The sequence below is a fragment of the Danio aesculapii genome, chromosome 1 (genome assembly GCF_903798145.1).
Source record: "Danio aesculapii chromosome 1, fDanAes4.1, whole genome shotgun sequence".
In the NCBI taxonomy this organism is placed as follows: Eukaryota; Metazoa; Chordata; class Actinopteri; order Cypriniformes; family Danionidae; genus Danio; species Danio aesculapii.
In genome coordinates, this window is record NC_079435.1 from 40,710,438 (window position 1) to 40,734,736 (window position 24,299).

Consider the following 24,299-nt stretch of genomic DNA (forward strand, 5'->3'; position numbering starts at 1 on the left):
AGCCATTAAATGAGTGTCACTCAAGGCCATTTACTGTACATGAACCTGTCCATGTCTTTGATACACTTTGATGAGTATATCAGCTCTTGGGTTAAACAGTGTTGAAAGTCTGAAATGGCCTGTGGGCTGAGATGCATGACAACAAAGAACATATGCTGCATTACTGTAATTAAATTTTCTACTTTACTTGAGAATAGCTTAATGTTTAATCCAAAAATAGCTACAATTTTACACCAAAAGCTTTACAAAAAAAGTAACCCATGTTCAGCCGATAATTTTTTTTAAGAAGGGGAAAATGTTCTGATTTTTAACAATATACTAATTAAATGATTATGTAGTTTCCTCCTCTTTTTTGTCATAACCTATCCAACAATAACAATCAGACTGTACTTTTATAACTTTTTGTAAGTTGTAACTTTCAACTGTAACTTCTGCTTGAGTAGTTTTCAAATGAACTGCTTTAGCATCGATAAAGATATTTGACTTTAGCCTAGCTAAAGCTGCAGTCTGTAAGTTTGACGCTTTGAAACAAAGCTGTTAAACGCGGAATGATCTTTTTTAAAAGTGACTTGTGCGCCGCTGCGGCTCCACAGCGCGGATGAATCTAATGTTTTTAAGGAGTAAAACTGTAGTGGATCCTGTAGTTTAAAATAACAGTGGAGATGGGGATGACATGTAGGCTACTGGAGCCATTGATGGCAAGTACTGCTCAAAATAGAAAACATTACGGTTATTACTGAAAAAACAGCTTAAACCAGCCTAGGCAGGTTGGCTCATTTTAGCTGGTCAACCAGGCTGGTTTTAGAGGGGTTTTGGCCACTTCCAGGCTGGGTTCCAGCAATTGACCAGCTAAAACCAGCCAACCAACTTAGGCTTTTTTTTAGTAGAGAACATCGTTTTTAACTGTCTTTTTATGTATGTAAATATCTTTTTAAACTTTTTAAATCTTTTTAAATATGAGCGATATGAGAAGCAATTTTTATATAAAAGTAATATTTAAAACTGCGATATTTAAATATGCCCACTTTCATTTATTTAATTCCATGCTTTATTACAGTAGGTAGTTTTTGTATTCGGCAATATCCACAAGGTGTCGCTGTAACACTGCTCTCAGTCTCAATCACTGTAACTGATCTGCCAGGATTGGTCTTTTACTCTCCATAACAATGTCACTGCATGAAGGGTCTTCAGCTCCACCGACAACTATATATTATTAACCTTCAGAATTATAAATATGTCACATATACATATGTTCATATATAAAAGGGATAGTTCAACCAAGAATGAAAATTCTTTCATTTATTCACCCTTGTTTCAAATCTTTATGATTTTCTTTCTGCTGTTGAACACAAAATAGTTTTGAAAAGTCAATGGAAACCTGTAACCATTGACTTTCATAGTATTTTATTTAATTTAATTTTTTCGATATGGAATTCAATAGTGACATGTTTTTTTTTTTTGTTTTTTTTTTACTTACTCAAAATATCTTCTTTTGTGTCCAGCAGAACTAAGAAACTCATAAAGGTTTAAAACAAGTGAAGGGTGAGTAAATGATCATCACATCGTTTTCTTTTTTAGGTGAACTATGTCTTTAAGTACAATTTTATATATTCAAATACAGCCCTGTATCATGATTTTCATATGAATTCTTTAAGATTTAACTAAGAAAAGATGTACTGCTTTATTATATAGTAAATGAATAAGAACAAATGAACCGCAGTCAATCATTTCAGTCTTTGCCATCACACAGTAAACTGGTATCCATAGAAATTAGCTTAAAAATAGTAAAAGACCATGCACACACACACACACACACACACACACACACACACACACACACACACACACACACACACACACACACACTCACACACACAATGGTTTGGTTTTGCAGGTACAACTTATGTAAACGAAGAGCTTTGGGAAAAGACTAAACTAACACTACTGTCAGACCACTGAGAGGGTGCTGATTTACAAAACCTAAAGCTAACATTTCAGTCTGACCAATTCAACAAGCACCAATATTTACCTAACTACTGTCTGCCTGGAAAGAGCAAAGCATATTATTTTCAGAATCAATTTCTCATTTGTCCAGTAGAAATGTGCAGTTTTATAGATTCATTTTTTGATTATTTGCCCCAAAAGAATGTGACTGTAATATGACCATAAGACAGCCTAAAATATTATAGTCTAATGAAAAAAGTAGAAGACAGACTAAAATGTTAACCCATTTGTGCCTAAATTTGTAAAAATAATTTTATCCATATATTCTTGTTAATAGTGTCCTATATGAACATGTTTTCCATTTATTATCTCCAGATTTTTGAATATAGCAACTATAGTTGCAGGTGGACAAATATGTTGTAAGCACCATTCAATGTAAAAATTGAATAGGAGGAGAACATTTGGCATCCTAATTCAAAACAACTGCTTTCAAAAGATCAATTAATTTTCATAACCTCATTTATTATGTTTAAATTAAAAAAAAAAACAATTGATATAAACCCCCCAAAAATTATCTATTTTTAACAGCAGGAGTTCATTATTCTCTGTGTTATTTTAAATTATTGTCAGACTGGGACCAGTAGAAGTTAATTTTACTCTGACGGTTTTGCTATTTATTAAATAGTAAAATAGTCTACTTTAAAGTAAATATATTAGTTAAAGAGTTATCTTAAAATGGGGTATTATGAAAGCAAAAAAAACAAAAAAAAATCAACATTAAACAAGGCCAAAAACCTTGATTTATTAACTTATTAAAGCATTATTCCCTAATTCGTCAAAATGTATGTACCCACTAACTATAGTTGCCGCTTGAACATTTGACAAACTATGCACAAAACTATAGATCTCTAGAAAGATTTGTTTTGTTTGCATGAGACCTTCTAGAGACCTTCATGATTTTGTTGATATATATTTGTAAGGAAAAAATATTTTTATTAACATGAAAATTGCCTTTATTTGGGAGGGTTTGCCTCTATTTTCCATCCTGGAATTAGAGGTAGGAGTCGAAAGCGTGACTGGAAGTAAATCAATTTTTTTTCTTTCTTAAAATCTTTTATTTGGTTGTTTGCTTGCGTGTCATTGAAAAATTAAACATGCATAACATGTAGAAAATTACTTCTAAAAAGAAAATTGCAACTATAGTTGCCGGTGGGCTTAAATGGGTTAACAGTAAAATAAAATGATTAACTTTTTCAAATAGTTATTGGTTTTCTGCTAGTGAAAGTAGAGCATGACTGGAGATGCAAATAACAGATTTGTGTTGTTTTAAATAAATGAAAAATTGAAACTGATATGAAACCTTTACTTCAGCCAGATAATTTGGCTAAATGTTCAACAGTAACTTTAAAAGGTTTTCCAAGTTTAGCACAACATCTTCTCTATGTAGTGTTGATATAGCATATAGTAAATCATTTTAATCTAGGCCTCATATTTAAAATGACAGTACTTTATTCATGATTAAGCAGTTAACAAATGTTAAATGCTCAAAACTGAGGTTGTTAGAAAATTGTATATACTTTAAGTTTTGATGACTACATTTCTCTAAATATTTAACAATGTTTGTTTTGTTGATGACATTGCGGCCCTCATTAATCACATGCCACATCATTTGACCAACTTTTTAAAGATTTTTTAAAAGCACAAAAAGTTCAGAAACATTTGAACATTCAGCAACACTAAAAACTACAGAATTATTGACCCTGTGTCAGCAAATGAACACTTTTTACAGTTTTCACAGCACAGTCCATTAACAAGAGATTATATGACTGACTGATGCATTAAAAAAACAAGAACTGTACAAAAATCTAAACTGCAACACCATTTTGTGCAAAATAACAGCTTGCAATTGGTCTTTGTTTTTTACACAGACCAATAATAGAAAGATTAAAAAGGGCGTTGTAGTCTCTACGCTCATAAATCATGCTTATGGAGGTTTATTATAGACACAGATCACAGAAAACACAATTTGGTGACCATTAATTATGTTAACATAAAGCGCTCTCATTATCACAGCCATAAAACAAAGATGTATAAAGAGTCTGACATTGCACATAATTCCCATTTCCTTCTGGAAGAGTGTGACAGTTTATTATGTACACCTGTCCAACTGCTTGTTAACGCAAATTTCTAAACAGCCAATCACATGGCAGCAACTCAATGCATTTAGGCATGTAGACATGGTCAAGACAATCTGCTGCAGTTCAAACCAAGCATCAGAATGGGGAAGAAAGGGGATTTAAGTGACTTTGAATGTGGCATATTTGGTGGTTGCCAGACGGGCTCGTCTGAGTATTTCAGAAACTGCTGATCTACTGGGATTTTCACGCACAACCATCTCTAGGGTTTACAGAGAATGGTGTGAAAAAGAGAAAAAATCCAGTGAGCGGCAGTTCTGTGGACGCAAATGCCTTGTTGATGCCAGAGGTCAGAGAAAAATGGCCAGACTGGTTCAAACTGACAGAAAGGCAACAGTAACTCAAATAACAACCAAGGTATGCAGGTATGTTAGAACCAAGGAATGCAGAAGAGCATCTCTGAATTCACAACACGTCCAACCTTGAGGCAGATGGGCTACAGCAGCAGAAGACCACACTGGGTGCTATACTCCTGTCAGCTAAGAACAGGAAAGTTCTGATGAGTCTCGATTTCTGCTGCGACATTCGGATGGTACAGTCAGAATTTAGCATCAACTGGTTTCTTGAACATGACAATGAGTTCAGTGTACTCAAATGGCCTCCACAGTCATCAGTTCTCAATCCAATAGAGCACCTTTGGGATGTGGTGGAACAGGAGATTCGCATCATGGATGTGAAGCCGACGAGTATTTCTAGTACCTTGTTGAATCTATGCCATGACGGATTAAGGCAGTTCTGAAGGCAAAAGGAGGTTCAACCTGGTACAAGTAATGTGTACCTAATATAGTGGCTGGTGAGTGTTCGTATGCATGTAAGATGGCCTCATATTAAGATAGAACGCCTCAGTCCAGTTATCATCGTCATCTGATCTATAACAAATGAAGTCATGGGTGGATTATGATGTCATCTAATGTGTTGATGAGGTGATGCAGTCGGTTTCTAAGCAATGGCATGGTAACTGTTTCCCAAGAGTTTAGAATTACCATAGGTTTCTTGGCAGGAAGTCCACAATCTTCTCATTTCAGCATTAAAGCCTGATGTCATTTCAAGCCATCGGAACATTCTTCAAGACGCTCAAATAGGTATCAACTGAGAAACATTACACATCCTGGTTTATGGCTTAAAGTTTGAGCTTGTCTTGTAATGGCAAGAAGAATACAGTCACTTGGATAGATGTTCAATCAAAAAAAATCTGAATAATTCCAGAATCACCAATGTGGTCTCTTCAACCCTTGAAGTGCTTTCATTAAAAAAGGAAAGAGTTTAAGACAACTTGATGCACTTTGTCATGAATTTTTTAACTTCCACAAATACTGACCTTATTCAGTGTTTTTAGATTTATTGCCAATTTAAAATCCAACTATTTTAAAACATCTTTTAAAAAGGATCAATTTACAAATGTCTTCGTATGAAAACAACCAAGTACTGTAGGTTATTTGTGCAAGGAAGCTTACTGCAACCTATACGCTTACATTTACAGTTCATTGCCCACTAGTTGAAACTATAGCAAAAAAAAAAAAAAAAAAAATATATATATATATATATATATATATATATATATATATATATATATATATATATATATATATATATATATATATATATTCTTGAATCTGATTGGCTGATGCTTGTCGTGCTTTGCCAGTAACAGCACTCGACCAGCCTCTTCACCCTTCTGTATTACTCCGCCCACACACAGCAACAAGCATACAGAACAATGCTGAGGACGCTCTACAGTTTGACAAATATTGCTGCTGTGGGCAACATAATGTACTTTTGAGGCTTTTTTGTCGAGAAAGTAGTTGTTTAGATTGCAACTATACAGTTTGGCGACCATTAGCCTGTCATTGAACAGACCAAAGACGGTTGACGTTGTTTATCCACAAGATGGCGACGGAGACTGCATAATAAGCACTTAGAAGATTAAAACAGCGTAATTTCTAACTACAGCTGAACAAATCATTATTATAATGGTAAGTGATATTCTAAGTCGATCTCTCTCTCTCTCTCTCTTGTATGTTGTAGTGCTGTATTTATACTATATAATTGTAGTGTATTGAGAGTGAGATGGGACTCGCATATCTGGAATGTTTGTTGTGTTGGCAGAAAGAAAGAAGAAATGCCGCATATTTTTTCTGGTTTTAGAGCGTCCCTTCATCACTCCACACTTAAATGGGCTATATGTAGACTTCAGAAACCACTGTTAGCTCCTACTGCACACAAGATAATCAGGAGAATGAAAGTTACAAAGCACCCCCAAATACAATACAATATATTACAGTATTTCAGTTCACTTTTAGTTTAAGAATTCTATTAAAGTTTGTAATTATTGTTACTAGTTCTGTGGCGCAAATGCCTTGTTGATGCCAGAGGTCAGAGGAGAATTGCCAGACTGATTCGAGCTAATAGTAACTCAAATAACCACTGGTTACAACCGAGGTATGCGGTAAAGTCTGGATCGGATACATGGCCGGCTAGAAGTGTGATATGCACATCAATAAACAGTAGCAGCATTTTAGACACTGTATAACAATAATTTATATTTTTACAGTACTGTTATTGTGATGGTTGGGTTCAGGGTTGGGGGTGAGCTTTAAAAAATAAAATGTATTGGGTAATTTAATAGATAGCATAAATAATATTCAGTACAACTACTGTTTTTACAGTCCTTCACATAACTATCTGTCTACAGGCTTTCATAGACAACCTCACAATGGCAATAAAAGACATGAAAATTTGTACATATAGCCCCTTTAAAGCAAAACATAGCCTTTCTCTCTGGCATTTAAGACTTGTTCGGAAGTTAATTTCAGCTTGTCTTAAGAAATTAATTTTTAAAATATAATCTAAAATGTGCTTCATCTTTTAGCCCACAAAGTCAGAATACTATTTTGTTCACCATCATTTTCTACTGGCCAATGACCTTCTTAATCCAGGGCACGAAGGCGGAGACTTTGGTGTAAACCCCGGGTGCTTCCTGCAGGCGACACGCATGACCCCATGATGTGACCCCATAAACAACCCAGCTCCCGCTCGGCCTCTCGCACACCAGCGGACCACCGCTATCACCGCGGCAGGAGTCCACACGCTGGGCATCATGGGACGAGCCGGCGCACAGCATGCGATTGGTGAACTGCTCCGAGTAGCGCTGCTCACACTGACGCTTGCTCAACACAGAAATGGAGGCCTGCTGGAGAGTTTTGGAATATGCACGACCTGAGGATAAAAAGAAAGGTCAGGAAGTCCCTTTAACTTGCAGTCTGGAAGTGATCAAGCTTAACTGTTCACGCATGCAACCAAGTGTGGAGTTACTTTGCTCACAGTGCGACAGCAGCACACACTTCATTCATTCCCCTTCAAAATACGGTTAAGGACTTTTAATGCTCAAAATACGCCACTAGTGATTTACAATACGCCATGGTCATTCGAGTGAAACCCCACTATCAGCACGTCACATGATCATCTAGATGCTTGACACTGACATTATAATTACGCAGTGCAGTTTGGTGATGAGTTCCTGATGTTCGGTGCTGTCAGGCTCTGATTGCAGCTCTGTGTGGATGTTTCTACCGTCTCGTCTGTCTTTCTGTTTTGATGAGAGAAGACAGCTGGACAGGTGTGGACACAGAGGATACTGAAAAGAGTGTAATTGTATTGAATGTGCTCTTCTATTATGCCTTACCGAGGACCTACCTGTATTTTGCCCATTTTTTCAAGGTGTAAAATAAGTCTCTGATGTCCCTAGAGTGTGTATGTGCTCAAAATACCACATAAATGTTTTTATAACTGTTTAATACCCCATTCAGGTTTTGTCCTAATTGTGCCATTTTGGTGACTGTTGCCACACAACTGTGAGTATATATTTTTTTAAGTATATTTTCAATTTTAAAGGGGTGGTCCACAGTGTATTCTTAAGGCTTGGTCATGTTTATAAGATGCCCTCAAAGAGGCTCTGATTGGTCAGCTAACATAAAGTGCTATGATTCGTGGATCTGCTACATGTCACCAGGCAAAGCGTCACGCCTCTAATAGCTCACGCTGTGTCATTGTGTAAATACTGTCAGTCAGAGTAGCTGTTAGCTGTATCAGTTTGAGCCTGAATCAGATAGAAACTGAAGAGGACACAGCTGAACCTCATGCCTGCTCTCTAAATAATGTTCACATCTTTTGCGAGTTCGTTATTTGGGATGTAGAATGCAGGGAAATCGACCACATAGAGAGACACTGATGCGCTGGTGAAGATTGTGTGTTTACAGCGGTTTTGACGGATAAATATAAATTTGTAGCTAAATTGTTAGCCGTGCCAAACTGCATTTCTCATTGTTTACATCCTTGTTACAACATACCATTAATGCTAGACACTATGCATGTAATACATCAGTTCTAACTTACAGGTTGTGACTCACAGTCCACAGCTTCTTCTATTATGGTTGGAGCTGCTCCTTCTTTGAGGAGTTTTTAGCCGAATCCAGCACTGAACTGGGAAGGATTCTGGGAGCTCTCCTTTGTTAAATGCTAGCTATATACTTTTTATACTGGAACATAAACAAAATTCACACTCTCTTTGTGTCACATCCTTTTGAAGTCAAAATACAGAAACAGAACAAGCTCTGTGGAAATAGCAGCGTTGGGACGGAATTTTAGCTTTCTCTGCTATAACATTACAGTGCCTCTGATCACGCCCCTTCACTGCGCGGGGTGTATGAGTGTGTTGCAATGCATGTAACCTGAAGCGTTTGTGATCTCACTAACCCGGATGTATTTTTTTTGTAGTCCCCATTCTTCGTTGACTATAGGCTTTGCTAAGCTAACTCGGTTAAAGGCATTGTCTCACTTTGCATTGATCTTTGAGCATATTACATTCAGAGATGTTTATGTTCACACAGCTACATTACACATCAACTAAAGTTTAAAATATAATATCGTAGTCGACCACCTCTTTAAAATATGTGCTTGCATCATGTAAAAAAGGCATCTTTTAGTGTACTAAAATACACAAAGATGGCAATATGGATATTTGTACCTAGTATTAATAGGAGAGTTATATATATCCCCAAAACTTTGCACCTTAAATGTGCGTCACAAAAACCTATTACTTCCAATGGAGCTGTATCTTCATATCTTCTTAAACACATTAAAAAATAAAGGCTTGAAACGACTTGAGGGTGAGTAAATAGTGAGAAATAAATCATTTTGGAGTGAATATCTCTATTTAACAATTAGTTAACCCCAAAAAATTTATTAATTTCTCACCCTCATATCATTGCAATAACCTGAAACCGTCCTTCATTTGTCCATGATAATAATTTCATGACAATATGTTCATGGGATGCAGCAACACACGTTGGAGGGCTTCAAGAGAATGGGAAAGCAAGCAAAAAAGGATGTAATAGCAAATTTTTTCAGTCACATTCAGCACGGTTATTTTGTTTTACTGTGCATTCTCCCAACATATTCTGTTACAATCACAGTAAATAACTAGCTTTACAATAGTAAGTCTTAAGTGGCTTTTGCCCATTTACACTATGAAAGCAATCAGATCAGATGTGTTTGACAGCTTCTGAAAGCTGTTAAAAGTGAAGGGCTCTAAATGCTTAGACACTATTTATTATTGTCAATGTCACTTGTGATCAGATTGATGAAAATGCGTCTTAATATCAGTGTAAAGCAGATTTCGAAATGCGTTTTGTCTTTTAAGAAGTGCACTTTAAGCGCACTTAAAGAAATCAAATTTATGTGCATTCTTTTCAAGTATATTACTTCCATAATATATATACTAAACTTCTCATGGCTATAAAATTGTTTGTAAGTGTAGATTATGTATTTGAGGGTAAATGTAACTGATGTAGCTGCTAATTAATCACTGGACATCTGGTTGGAGATATTTATAAATGACATCAGTTCACAGCCCCATGACCCCACAGAACACTAATATAAACTCTTTGGTGATTATGAACATGTTAAAATGGCATTCACGCCATGTGCTCATACATAAACCAGTACTTACAAACAACCTCATGCAAATATGCAACATTGTTTGCAAATACAACCGAGGAAACAAATAATTACTAAATGTTTGAGATGGATGATGTCTGACTGTTGTGAAAAAACAGATGTTTTACTGATTTCTTTTTTGTCATGTTCAGCCAACAAGTAAAATTTTATCGCAAATTAAACAGTTCACCCAAAAGTACAACTTCTCTGTGTTTGTCTCCATTGACTTGCATTGCATTGATATTTTCAAAAATATATTCTGTGAGGTCCAGAAGAAAGAAAACCACACAAGACTAGAGAAAGTATAAGATGTTAAGTTTACTGATGACACCATGTTAACTGAAATTTGATTTCAGTTTAGTAATCATTATACACTACCTGATAAAAGTTCTGTTGTCGATCCCAGTTGTAAAAACAACAAATAATAATAACTTTACTTCTGGTTGATCACTTGGAAAAGTGTCAGAAGGTAGTTTTTCTGATGAATCATCTGTTGAACTGCATCTCAGTCATCACAAATACTGCAGAAGACCTATTGGAACCCGCATGGACCCATGATTCACACAGAAACCAGTCTTGGTAAAGGAAAAATCATAGTCTGGGGTTACATTCAGTATTAGAGATCTGCAGAGTGGATGGCAACATCAACAGCCTGGGGTGTCAAGACATTTGTGTTGCCCATTACATTACAAACCACAGGAGAGGGCAAATTCTTTAGCAGGATGGCACTCCTTCTCATACTTCAGCCTCCACATCAAAGTTACTGAAAGAAAAAAGGTCAAGATGCTCCAGGATTGGCCAGCCCAGTCACAAAGACATGAAGATCATTGAGCATGTCTTGGGTAAGATGGAAGGAGGCATTGAAGATGAATCCAAAGAATCTTGAGGAACTCTGGGAGTCCTGCAAGAACACTTTCTTTGCCATTCCAGATGACTTTATTAATAAGTTTTTTGAGTCATTGTATTAGCCACTTCTGATGCCAAATGATCAACTAGAAGTCAAGATGTTATTTGTTGGTCCTAAAACTTATGGACTTATGTCAGGTAGTGTAATAACTTAAATTATAAGTTAAAATAGATTCACCATAACCGCTTGTCAATATTGAATTGCCATTCACTTTATTTTGAATATAATAGTTATAAAATTATAAAATTACATTTGAAGTTGTACTCTAGTCCCAGTCCTCTAGTAAAAAGCATTCTGAAGTCCAACCAGGGTTTATTGAAGCTTTATAACAAAAATACTGTAATTGTACTGGAAAACAAAAATACTGATCAAAATTAATTCAAGTCTTAATGAATTTAGAAGGTTCAATTTTGATTTAGGAGCTTTAAATTGTAGAAAAGTAAGAGCCACAGAAACTACTTGCATTTGATATCATTTTTAACTACACTAAAAAAAAATACATTCGCTATTTGTTCAAACTACTTATTTAAGTAATAAGCTGAATCAACACAACCTTTTTTTAATTTGTAAAAACAAATAAGTTAACTTCCTTTATGCTGTCCCAACACAAATCAATTGTGTGGAACCCAGAATTTTTTACAGTGCATATTGCATTTTTATTTTTACATTAAACTTTATATTATATTTGTAAGTGTATTATTTTGGCAAGTTATTCCCATAAAGCAGGGCTATTCAGTTTGTTTGTCATGGGGGCCAGTTCATGAAAAGCATCCAAACCAAATGAGGGGCCGGAGAGTGTGAATTGCAATATAAGTGATGCCACAACAGCAATTTAAGAGCCCATATGTTGTATTTTTGCTCTTTAATACACCCATGTTGGATTTTCCTACATTAAAATGTTAATATGTTGTGTTTTGAAACTACATAATATCAGTGCATTGTACAGCAGGCTTTTTTTCTTTGTACAAACATTCAAATCTTGTATTTCAAAGCACAACAAAAGCAGTGCATTGCTTAAGTAGGCTTCTTCTACATTTAAACACATATTCATATGTTTTGAACTACACAATAATTAGGAATGCAACAATTGGTTGTACGATTATATAGTCTGAAGAATAATCATGGTTTCACGGTTATCACGTCTAATGTACATTTAAGCTTTATATTAGGCAAGTATTTACATGAACTGTCATTTTAATAATTGGTCTAACGTAACCTATTGTTTATATTGCACTGAAAGCCACGCACAACTCTCACTGCTACAGTGTGAGACGTTTTCTACTCGGTGCGTCTGGAAGGCACGAGCGAATTGCTCCGCTTGCCCATGCATACTGGCATATGTTCTTACATTTTAAATAACGAACTTGTGCAGGAAAAGACGCGATATGTGAATGGCCCGCTGCTATAGTTAATCCAGTGTGTGTGCGTATAAGCTTCGGTGTATAAGCTCGGAACTTTAGGCTAGCGCACAGGTGGCATAACTTTGTTTAGTTGCAACAGTTTCGCTCCATGCAACGCGGCATTGAGAAGCCTTTTAGCTTAAGTATCCAAATGTTTTCGGCTGCTCGCGCACACTCTTAATATCAGTTGTCTTACGGTCTGAGCAGCCTTTAACTGCAGCTTGTGCTTTACTGAACAGATGCACGTCACTTCATAACTATAGCGGTCATTTTTCAACTGAACATGTCTTGGTCACACTATTTGGAAATTGCCTCACGCGCCAAGTTCGGCCCACGGGCCACTATTGAATAACTCTGCCATAAAGAGTAGGCTTTTAAAATTGTTTTAAAGTGTACTTCAAAACATACAGTGAAGCACTTACTGGTATTATAAATAAATAAATGGCATTACACATTGATGAAAACCTCTTGAATTTCTGAACTGAAATTGCTTGTGCTCTTTCTCATTTGTACTTGCTTTGGATAAAAGCAGCTTCTGAATGATTAAATGGCAGTGTCATCCCATATACTTGGCTCAGTAGTTTTGTTCTTGTCTGTCTGTGGGTGAGAAGGACACAGTGAGGGAGCGATTGTTTCAGACAGAACACAGAACAAAGACTCAGTAAAATCTTGCGGTGTGTGATCATCGCTGTCAGTTCTGCTTTCACACTCTCTGATCACATCTTATGCCTGTCAGCCTGCACTATTCAACAGCGCCCAAAACACCTACATTTCACACACAAACACAGCCTCAGCTTTTGCTCTAATTGTGGTCAAAACATCTTTCATTTTGAAATCTTGAGGCTGTCAGACAGTCTGTTATAACCGTTTCTCAATCTATTTCTCGAGTCTTAAAGCAAGTTTCAGAAAGCATGTTTAAAAACTCATTTCGCAGGTTTCTCTTGTCTATTGACATAGGAATGGGATCTTGTTATTTATCACTAGCCCTTAAAAGAACACCGCTATTTTGGAAATTAGGGCCGGGTGGGGACACATTTAGCTTAGCTTAGCATAAATCATTAATTCAGATTAGACCGTTAGCATCTCACATTAAAGTGACCAACAAGTTCCAATAATTTTTGGTGTGTGGGGTACTTCAAGCTGAACATTGAGACACATTCTACATACAGTTGAAGTCAGAATTATTAGCCCCCCTTTGAAATATATTGAATATTATTATTTAGTCAGAATATTATTTGAATTCTTTTTTTTTCTTTTTTAAATATTTCCCAAATGATGTTTAACAGAGCAAGGAAATTTTCACAGTATGTCTGATAATATTTTTTCTTCTGGAGAAAGTCTTATTTGTTTTATTTTGGCTAGAATAAAAGCAGTTTTTACATTTTTTATGAGCCATTTTAAGGTCAAAATTATTGGCCCCTTTAAGCTAAATTTTATTTGAATGTCTACAGAACAAACCATCGTTATACAAAAACTTGCCTATTTACCCTAAGCTGCCTAGTTAACCTAATTAACCTAGTTAAGCCTTTAAATGTCACTTTAAGCTACATAGAAGTGTCTTGAAAAATATCTTGTAAAATATTATTTACTGTCATCATGACAAAGATAAAATAATTAAGTTATTAGAAATTAGTTATTAAAACTATTATGTTTAGAAATGCGTTGAAAAAAAACCTTCTCTTCGTTAAACAGAAATTGGGGGAAAAAATAAACAGGGGGCTAATAATTCAAGGGAGCTAATAATTCTGACTTCAACTGTATACCACAGATTTATTTTACATCTTTTAAAAAATGTCTTTTTTTCATGTCTAGTTTCCTTCTAGTGTCCATTTTAAAGAAAAAAAGACTGTGTGGATGCATGAATGTGTGGCCATGTCATGATATAAAACAAACAGTTGTTTATTTTCAGCTATTTTAGGTGCATTTAGCACTAGCATTTATCAAATTAAAAGAGTAATTGTACAAACAAACATAAAATAATTGTTTTGTTCTTTTATCAATATTAAAGAGGTAATTGACTCAATGAAATTGACTAAATGAAAGTGCTGTCATTATTTACTCACTCTTAAGTTGTCAGTGACCTCACTAGTATTTTCTCCAACAACTGTTTGGTAACCCACATTCTTCAATGTATCTTGTTCTCTTATGTTTGCTAATGAAAACACTATTGGTTGGGTTTAGGGAAGGGTTTAGATCAGTAGTTCGCTATAGGTGGTCTGTACAACAAGCTCTGCATTCTTGTGGACTAGTTGTACAAGATGGATTTGTATCTGAAATGACAACAAAACGTACCCGTAGCAAAGTATTTTTGAAAAATGTAGGCACATATTTCCAATGAGCCTGAGCTGGTTAATTCCTTTTGTATTGTTATGCTGTTGTAAATCATTATATAATTAGTGGAATAAAATGGTCTTAAAATGAGAATAATATTTGCGGTGACAATATATTTCACAACAAAATGACTTATCGTGCCAGTCCTATGAATGTGTGTGATTTATGCTATCTCTAACCTGTATCTCCCCAGCCTGTGATGTAACAGTTGGCGGTGCCCTTTGGCACTTTCTCTCTCCGCACTGGCAGACAGGCGGGCAGCACGGATCTGCTCAGTGTGACGCATTGGCCTGTGACACCCCTGTGAGCTCTGTGTCCAGACACACGCAGAAGTGCCAGGTCATAGTCGCTGCTGTCTGAATGGTAGCGTGGGTGAAGGACGATCTTCTCTACAGCGTACTCTTCCTCATACTCCTCAGGGACCAGAGAGTGATAGTCACCAACACGAACTTTATACAGTCCAGTGCTGTTCCCATACCTGAGAAAGAGCATATAACAGACAATATAACCAAACCACAGATTTGTTAGTAACCTTACTAATTGATTCGTAACCACGTCCACTGATCAACTGAACATCTGTGCAGAATATAGTTACAGTACCATATTAATTATCTGCTTTTATTGGAAACCTTTAAAGTTGAGGTTTATAGTGAATTTAAACTGGGGTCATTAGATTTTTTAAAAGGGTAATCCAGCAAGAATGTGTCACAATTGGCAGTATTAACAAACCATTACCTAACACTACTGGCTTAATAAACAAGTAATTAGTAATTAGGTAGAAGTTGGGTTTAGGTTTTGGGTAGGATTAGGGTTCCAGAATAAGGTCATACTAACTACTAATGAACAGTTAATATCCTTATAGGCGGGTGATAAGCCAGGGGTAAATAGCATGAACTGTGACCTAAACCAAAGTGTTACCAATTAATCAAATGTGACAGTAAAGACAGTTAAAATTTTACTTCATATTTCTTAAAAAAAATATATATATATATATATATACTAGAACTTTTTATTTTTTTAAACAATTCCGAAATAAAGGGTGGCGCAGTAGGTAGAGCTGTCGCCTCACAGCAAGAAGGTTGCTGGTTCGAGCCTCGGCTGGGTCAGTTGGAATTTCTGTGTGGAGTTTGCATGTTCTCCCTACGTTCGCGTGGGGTTTCCTCCGGGTGCTCTGGTTTCCCCCACAGTCCAAAGACATGCGGTACAGGTGAATTGGGTAGGCTAAATTGTCCGTAGTGTATGTGTGTGTGAATAAGTGTGTATGTGTTTCCCAGTGATGGGTTGCAGCTGGAAGGGCATCCACTGCATAAAACAAATGCTGGATAAGTTGGCGGTTTATTCTGCTGTGGCAACCCCAGATTAAAAAAAGGACTAGGCCGAAAAGAAAATGAATGAATGAATCCGAAATAAATCGTTGTTTCCACAAAATTGCTTCCTTAATCTTAGGCTTCTTGATACCCAAATACTAAATATGTATTAAAAGAATTTCTACTATCAAAATGTGTTCATATTATTATTTCATAAATTATATTATATTGTCTTATTATTCACAAAAAATAAATAATTTTCTTTTAATCGACGAATCTTTAAAACAAATCTGGACCTCATTATCACCAAGTCAGCATATTACAATGATTTTATTTTTTTTAAATATTACTTTATTATAAAATATTCATTCATTTTCTTTTCTTTTCAGCTTAGTCCCTTTATTAATCAAGGGTCACCACAGCAGAAGGAACTGCAAACTTACCCAGCATATGATTTACGCAGCGGATCCCCTTCCAGCTGCAACGCATCACTGGGAAACATCCATACACACTCATTCACACACATACACTACAGACTATTTAGATTACCCAATTCACCTATACCACGTCTTTGGACTTGTGGGGGAAACCGGAGCATCTGGAAGAAACCCACGCAAACACGGGGAGAACATGCAAACTCCACACACAAACACCAACTGACCCAGCCGAGGCTCAAACCAGCAACCTTCTTGCTGTGAGGCGAGAGCGCTACCCACTGCGCCACTGTGCTGCCCACTAGTATAAAATATTATGTTGTAATAATATTTCCCAAAAGTTCACTGAATTTAGTTTTTTATTCCTTCATTCATTCATTTTCTTTTTGGCTTAGTCCCTTTAATAATCTGGGGTCACCACAGCGGAATGAATTGCCAACTAACCCAGCTTATGTTTTACGCAGCGGATGCCCTTCCAGCTGCAACCCATCTCTGGGAAACATCCACACACACTCATTCACACACATACACAACGGACAATTTAGCTTACCCAGTTCACCTATGGCGCATGTCTTTGGACTGTGGGGGAAACCGGAGCACCTGGAGGAAACTCACACGAACGCAGGGATAACATGCAAACTCCACACAGAAATGCCAACTGATCCAGCCGAGGCTTGAACCAGTGACCTTCTTGTTGTGAGGCGACAGCACTACCTACTGCGCCACTGCGTCGCCCGAATTGAGTTTTTTTAGTAATTTTTAATTTCATATAAATCTAAAACCACTTTAAACTACCTAAATCACTAACCATCTAAACCACCATCAAAAGATCCACAAAATTTCCACAATGTTTCCACAAAAACATAAATCTAAGAATATGACGAGTAAGAAATGTTTTAAGAATCAAATCAACAAATTATAAAAATGATAATATTGCTGAAAAGTATTATATTCAATATTATTAAATTAAAATGGACGTCGTGGTGGCGCAGTGGGTAGCATGATTGCCTCACAGCAAAAAGGTCGCTGGTTCGACCCCCAGCTGGGTCAGTTGGCATTTCAGTTTGCATGTTCTCCTCGTGTTCACGTGGGTTTCCTCCAGGTGCTCCGGTTTCCCCTACAGTCCAAAGACATGCGCTATAGGTGAATTGAATAAAGTAAATTGACCGTAGTGTATGTGTGTGAATGCAAGAGTGTATGGGTCACAGTGTTGGGTTGTGGCTCGAGGGGCATCCGCTGTGTAAAACATATGCTGGATATGATTATGATATACATATGATTAATAAAGGGTCTAAGCTGAAAAGAAAATGAATGAATGATTAAATTAAAACACTGTCGTAAGTTTTACTGTATTTATAAAAAAATTTATGCAGATTTTACTCGTTTAAAAAAATCAATTATACCAGTTTGAACGATGAAAATTTATATCAGAAATAATAAATATTTAATTGTGCATGTTTATTCTCTTTTTTTATATGATATTTTATTTTGATAACCTTTAAAAATAATAATAATTACATTTTGAAATTAAAAAGTAATCTTTAATCTATTCAAATGAAAATCTATTTGTCATACTGTACATTTAAAAAAAATGTGATGCCTAAATTCACTTCAAATTATTCGTTTATAATTTTTGTGATTTATCGTTACTTATACCAGTTTCCCAACCCTGTTCCTGAAGGCACACTAACAGTACACATTTTCATTCTCTCCCTAATCAAACACACCTGAAACAACTCATCAGAACATTAGAAGAGACTCCAAAACCTGAAGTTAATGGGTCAGATGAGTGAGACATCCAAAACACGAACTGTTGGTGTGCCTCCAGGAACAGGGTTGGGAAACACTGAATACTATATATTGTTTTGTATTATTAACGGGCAAAAAGTCCAAATAAAAATAATATAACAAAACTGGCGAGACTAAACAGAATGAACTGAATTTATAATCAAACCTGGATGAAAATGGCCCCAGCACAGCAGTGTAATACATTATCACAAGATGATTTATGACTCTTCTACATGCCACTCAAAACGCCCTCACATGACAAATCAAGTCCCTTCCTCAGGAAGTTCATGTCAACTGATCTTAGAGTTCCAAAGCCAAAGCATGTGCACTTACACACATTCACACCAACACACACTTGCAAAACCACTCTGGGGTCACACGATCAGTTGGTAAAAACAGAGATACAAAGGAAGTTTTCTTTTTCCATAAACTCAAGACTATGACATCATACCCAAAACACTCAAACAGTGATTTGAATGAAACTGAAAGCCTCTTGTCATAACCAGTCTTTAATATAAAGTATTTTAATGTAGGGTTAATTTACTGTCATTGGTGTGATTGTCAAATCTCTTTATAGATAGTTGTAATATGGCATGTGGTAATGGAAAAAATGAGTTGTTTTTTAACTGTAAACAAATAAACAACAAAAAAAGAAAAGCATAAGATTAAGAATGAGATTTTTCTGTGGGCCATTTTACTTAGTAAATAATTTCCTTGTATGTGTGTGTGTGTTGTGTGTGTATGCGCCCACCCCCTGTCTGCTTGTTAGTGATTGAACCCATTTCTGTGTAACGGAAATATGTATGTGGTGCCAAAGAGAAAGAGACGGCAGTGTCCAGTTACGCGGTCAGGTCTTTTCTGGAAAGGGATCTGGCCTGTCCGGAATGACACTCTTGGTCTGGCAGGAATCAGAAGCAGGATCAGCAGCACATTCCCACAGCCCCTTCATGAGAGACACTCAATATATTACACTTCTAACACTCACAATCAGTGTTAATCCATACTGTAGTACTGATCTAGAGCAGGTTATTAAAAGGTTATTCTGTCTGAGACACGGCCAAGTGGGTATTGCTCCGACATGCTGCACTTGAACCCAACTGTGAATGAGGATCATTTCTCAATAACAACCCCCCAGCCGTTCTGAGCTCGCTATAGGGTCACCTCTCCACCTTCTTATTTCATTAAAGGCATAGGCTCTGATTGGTGGACTATTCTAAATTTAACGTGGTTATTTAGGCCACTGTGTTATTGGTACACCTTGTTAGTCTTGGGTTGGGCTCCTTTTTTGCCTTCAGAACTGCCTTAATTTTTCATTCCACAGATTTTTTACAATGTGCTGTAAGCATTCCTCTGAGATTTTGGTTTATATTGTTATGACAGCAATGTTCTGAAGTGAAATCAGGGTTTCTCATACTCAGGTATTGAGCGATAAAGCAAAATGGACTAGGAAACAATGCACACTTCACAGGGATGTGTCAGTCAAAACATAGTTCATGCATGGAGCTCTTCTAATGGCCTGGTCACCTAAATCACCAGTGTTAAATAAGAGACATGAACAAATATGCAGCATGAGGGTGTGAAGACCAGGATTAAGAAACACTGATCTAAGGAATCAACTTGGTAAGCAACAATACAGAGGTAGGCTAAAGTGTTTAAATGATCCTCAGCTAGTACAGTGAGATGGAAGAAAATAATCCCCACACCATCACACTACCATCAGCAGCTGTCATACAAAGCAATAGTTATCTACTGTGTATATTTGCAGAATGTTATTTACACCAAAATGTGAAATTGTGTCTGAATGTCTAAACAGTGTCTGAAAATGAAGACTCATCAGGTCAGGCAGTTTGTTTCTAGTCTTCTACTGTCCAATTGTGTTGAACCTGTGCAAATGTATCCTGGTGACAGCAGTGGCAAAGATGTGTTCTTCTGATTCAACATTTGATGAGCTGTGCATTCAGATATGCTCTTTGTCAGACCTCAGTCAAAAAATGAGTGTTTATCAAGTTTACTGAACCAGTCTGGTCATTTACGTCTGACCGCTTTCAAGCTTTACAGTCACAGAACTTCCACTCAGTGTGCATTTCCACAGAAGCGTTTTTGCACAGCTGAAAATGCCAGCGCTCTTCCATAAACGCTTACCTGGGAGCATTTCTTTAAATTTTAGTGCATTAAAATTAGCACTGAGAAATTGATGCTCAGCACCACGTCATGCTGCTGCCATTCTAACAAAATATGGCGATTCCATTTACGACTGAAAAAATTAACTCAGCTTGGGAAAAAAAAATCACTTTGGTGGCCACACGTCCTTACCCAATATTTTCATACCATTCTCTGTAAACCCTAAAGATGGTTGTGCTTGAAAATCCCTGTACATCAGCTGTTTCTGAAATACTAAGACAAGCCTCTTTGGCATCAACATCCTTGCTACAAAATCCCTTGAATTACCATTCTTGACCACACTTCTGTTCAGTTTAAATGACTATTCTAAGCCTAAAAATCCCTTTTTTTATTTTATTATTATATCCAGTATGAGGGCATGTGAGAGATCTGTAGAGTGGATGGCAACATCAACAGCCTGAGGTGTCAAGACATTTGTACTGCCCATTACATTGCAAACCACAGGAGAGGGCAAATTCTTCAGCGGGATGCCGCTCCTTCTCATACTTTAGCCTCCACATCAAAGTTCCTGAAAGCAAAAAAGGTGAATGTGCTCCAGGATTGGCCAGCCCAGTCACCATACATGAACATTATTGATCATGTCTGGGGTAAGATGAAGGAGGAGGCATTGAAGATGAATCTAAAGAATCTTAATGAACTCTGTGAGTCCTGCAAGAACGCTGTCTTTGCCATTCCAAATGACTTTATTAATAAGTTATTTGAGTCATTGCAGAGCTGTATGGATGCAGTCCTCCAAGCTCATGGGAGTAATATACAATATTTATAATATACAATATTTTCCACTGCCCCATGACTTTATTTTTTTATACTGTACATTATTTCTGTTAAGTGACAAGACTTTTTTCTAAGCAAAGTCAGACCTTACTGCCCTAATTAAATAATTAAAAATCAAGACATGATCACATTTTATGGGAAAATAAGCATAATCTAGAGACTTTTCCTTTCATATAAGCCACTTCTGATGCCAAATGATCAACTAAAAGTCAAGTTATTATTTGTTGTTCCTAAAACTTGGATAGGCAAAAGGACTTTTGTCAGGTAGGGTAAAGTAATTCAGTACCCTATGAATTCATTAACTCAACCCACACTGGTTCAATAGTGTACTGCTCTGTTGTACCAAAAATCCAGAAGCCGGAAGCTATCTGACTTTTAGCTTGTTCATATTGAGGCTCTCTCAGTCCTATAATACCATGCCGGTTGTAACCCCAGAGTTAATTAAGGTTGGCCAACAACCTGGCACACAGCATAAAAATAGTTTAATATCAATGTGTGTGTGTGTGTGTGTGTGTTTGTATGTGCTATTTTTGCACAAATGTCATGCTACCCTCGGTAAACTCGGAAGTGAGAGACTAACTTGAGTCATCTCAAGCTAAATGATCTCAAATGATTTAAAACAACTGTTACACTTCTGCATGATATTAATTGCATTCTTAAAAAAAGTGTGTGAACGAGTATGAGGAAAAAGAGGGGGGGGGGGCATAAGGTCTCTAGATTTATAGCTGTGTGTATGTGTGTGCACGTCTCTGTGTGAAGGAGAGCATGCAACTAGAGGAAACTTTAGCAGTAGTCTGATGTCATGGATCATATTTTGAAGGCTCAGTGCTTGGACTGGTTGATAAAAAACAGATCCTATCTTACTTAAACCTCTCACATTGCCAAAGTCTTTCTACTGAGACCCTTTTTTTTTAAATGAAACCCTAAATGGTTTAGGAAACTACCACTGGCGTACATTCTTCACAGTAATGTGGACATGCAGCAGAGTCTCAGACTGAACTGAAGGCAGATCATTTACCAGACTGATCCTTATGGGAAGCAGAAGTGTTTGTTTTCATATCTTTTTTTATTGCTTTCCTCTGACCTGCTACTATTATTCTTCCTTAATGTGAAAAGCTATAGCCTTTATCCCTTTGGTGAAAACTCATCAAAAATTGCACGAAAGGTCTATGGCTAATTGCATGTGTTATGGGGATGGATGAGGTTCATCATTGCCTAGAAACAAGCAGTTATATTTACAATATTCAAAACATGAGTCCTGCTAAATTTAAGATTTGACATGAGAATAACTACTTAAGAAAGTAGATAGTGATGTAGAAAATCAGATTTTTTTGTACTTTTGCAAACAAACACTTTTCAAAAGTACACATTTTTGTTAAAACCACTTAAAGCGGTGGTCCACTATGATATCTTATTTTAAACTTTAGTTAATGTGTAATGTAACTGTGTGAACATAAACAACATCTCTGAATGTAATACGAATGTAATATGAATGTAATATCAAAGATTAATGCAAAGGGAGACATTGGCTTTTACAGAGTTAGCTTAGCAAAGCCTAGTCAACCAAGATTGGGGTCTACAAAAAAATACATCCCTGTTAGTGAGATCACAAACGCTTCAGGTTACATGCATTCACCAGCAATGGGGCATGGCCAGAGGTGCTGTAATGTTATAGCAGAGAAAGCTATTTCCACAGAGCTTCTTCTGTGTCTGTATTTGAGCTTCTAAAGGACACGGCACAAAGAGAGAAGTGATTTATTTTATCTTTGCCATAATGACAGTAAATAATATTTTACTAGAATTTTTTCAAGACACTTCTATACAGCTTAAAGTGACATTTAAAGGCTTAAATAGGTTAATTAGGTTATCTAGGCAGATTAGCGTGATTAGATAAGTTATTGTATAACAATGGTTTGTTCTGTAGACTATCGAATATATATATATATATATATATATATATATATATATATATATATATATATATATATATAACTTATAGGGGCTAATAATTTTGACCTTAAATTGGTTTTTAAAAAATTAAAAACTGCTTTTATTCTAATCGAAATACAAATAAGACTTCCTCCAGAAGAAAAAATATTATCAGACATACTGTGAAAATTTTCTTGCTCTGTTAAACATAATTTAGGAAGTATTTAAAAAAGAAAAAAAATGCTAATTTTAAATTAATTAATAATTAATTAATAATTAAATTTCATTTTGAATTTTATTGAATCATTAATATTATGTCATATTGTTGATTGTATGTGATTTTGTTGATTGTTAACTCACAAAAATTACATTACCTTGAATAATTAGTGGACACCCTGCAGTTCTGATTGAAAAGAGCTGGTAACGCTTTATTTAGATGGTCCATTTGAGTATTAGTAGACTGTCTGCTTAATATCTGTTGATACTGCTCCTTCAACAGACATTTAACTGACTACAAGAAACTTTGCAAGTACATGTCAACTGACACTAACTCTAACCCTAACCCCAACCTAACAGTCTACTTATAATCTAATGAGAATTAGTTGGCATGTAGATGCAATGTAGCTTAAATTAAAAAAACGGACCATCAAAATAAAGTGTGACCAAAGAATTTACTGTCCAATAGAGAGTCAAGAGTGGAAACCAAGCAAACTTTTGATGAAAGTCCATTTCGCCTACTTTGTTGCAACATCTCCCAATACAATCGTGATTCTCCTAAATTGTATATCATTTCATATAAGAGATACATATTTATACCTATTGTTTAAAAATGTTCAGTTATTTGTACTAGTTGTGTTTAGCTGTACAAACACCCATTAGCAAAAGTGTGACCTAATACACAGATCTACTTTCATCGCCTTCATCAAATAGACGGCATTTTAATTTGATTCCTGCATCTGTTATTGAATCTGAATTATTGGAACTGTTTAACTCTGTTTGTTTTGCAGCTGGGATGACTAAGAGTGTTTATTTGCAGATAATGATTACAGAATTGTTCACAGACAACAGAAAAAGTGTGGGAAGAAGGTACGTTGTTTAAAATGGACCATTAGAAA

The 24,299-nt window shown here is 36.1% G+C and overlaps 1 protein-coding gene across 1 annotated transcript in view; it reads right to left on the bottom strand.

Moving 5' to 3' along the window:
* Positions 1-5,756: 5,756 nt before the first annotated feature.
* prss12 (serine protease 12) overlaps positions 5,757-24,299 on the bottom strand; it is a 91,348-nt gene continuing 72,805 nt past the window's right edge. The window contains exons 17-18 of the mRNA XM_056453484.1: positions 14,951-15,249; positions 5,757-7,355 (exon numbers count right to left, since the gene is read on the bottom strand). Of these exons, the coding sequence (XP_056309459.1) occupies positions 7,048-7,355; positions 14,951-15,249 (607 nt within the window). The 3' untranslated portion in view covers positions 5,757-7,047. The remainder of the gene's footprint in view (positions 7,356-14,950; positions 15,250-24,299) is intronic.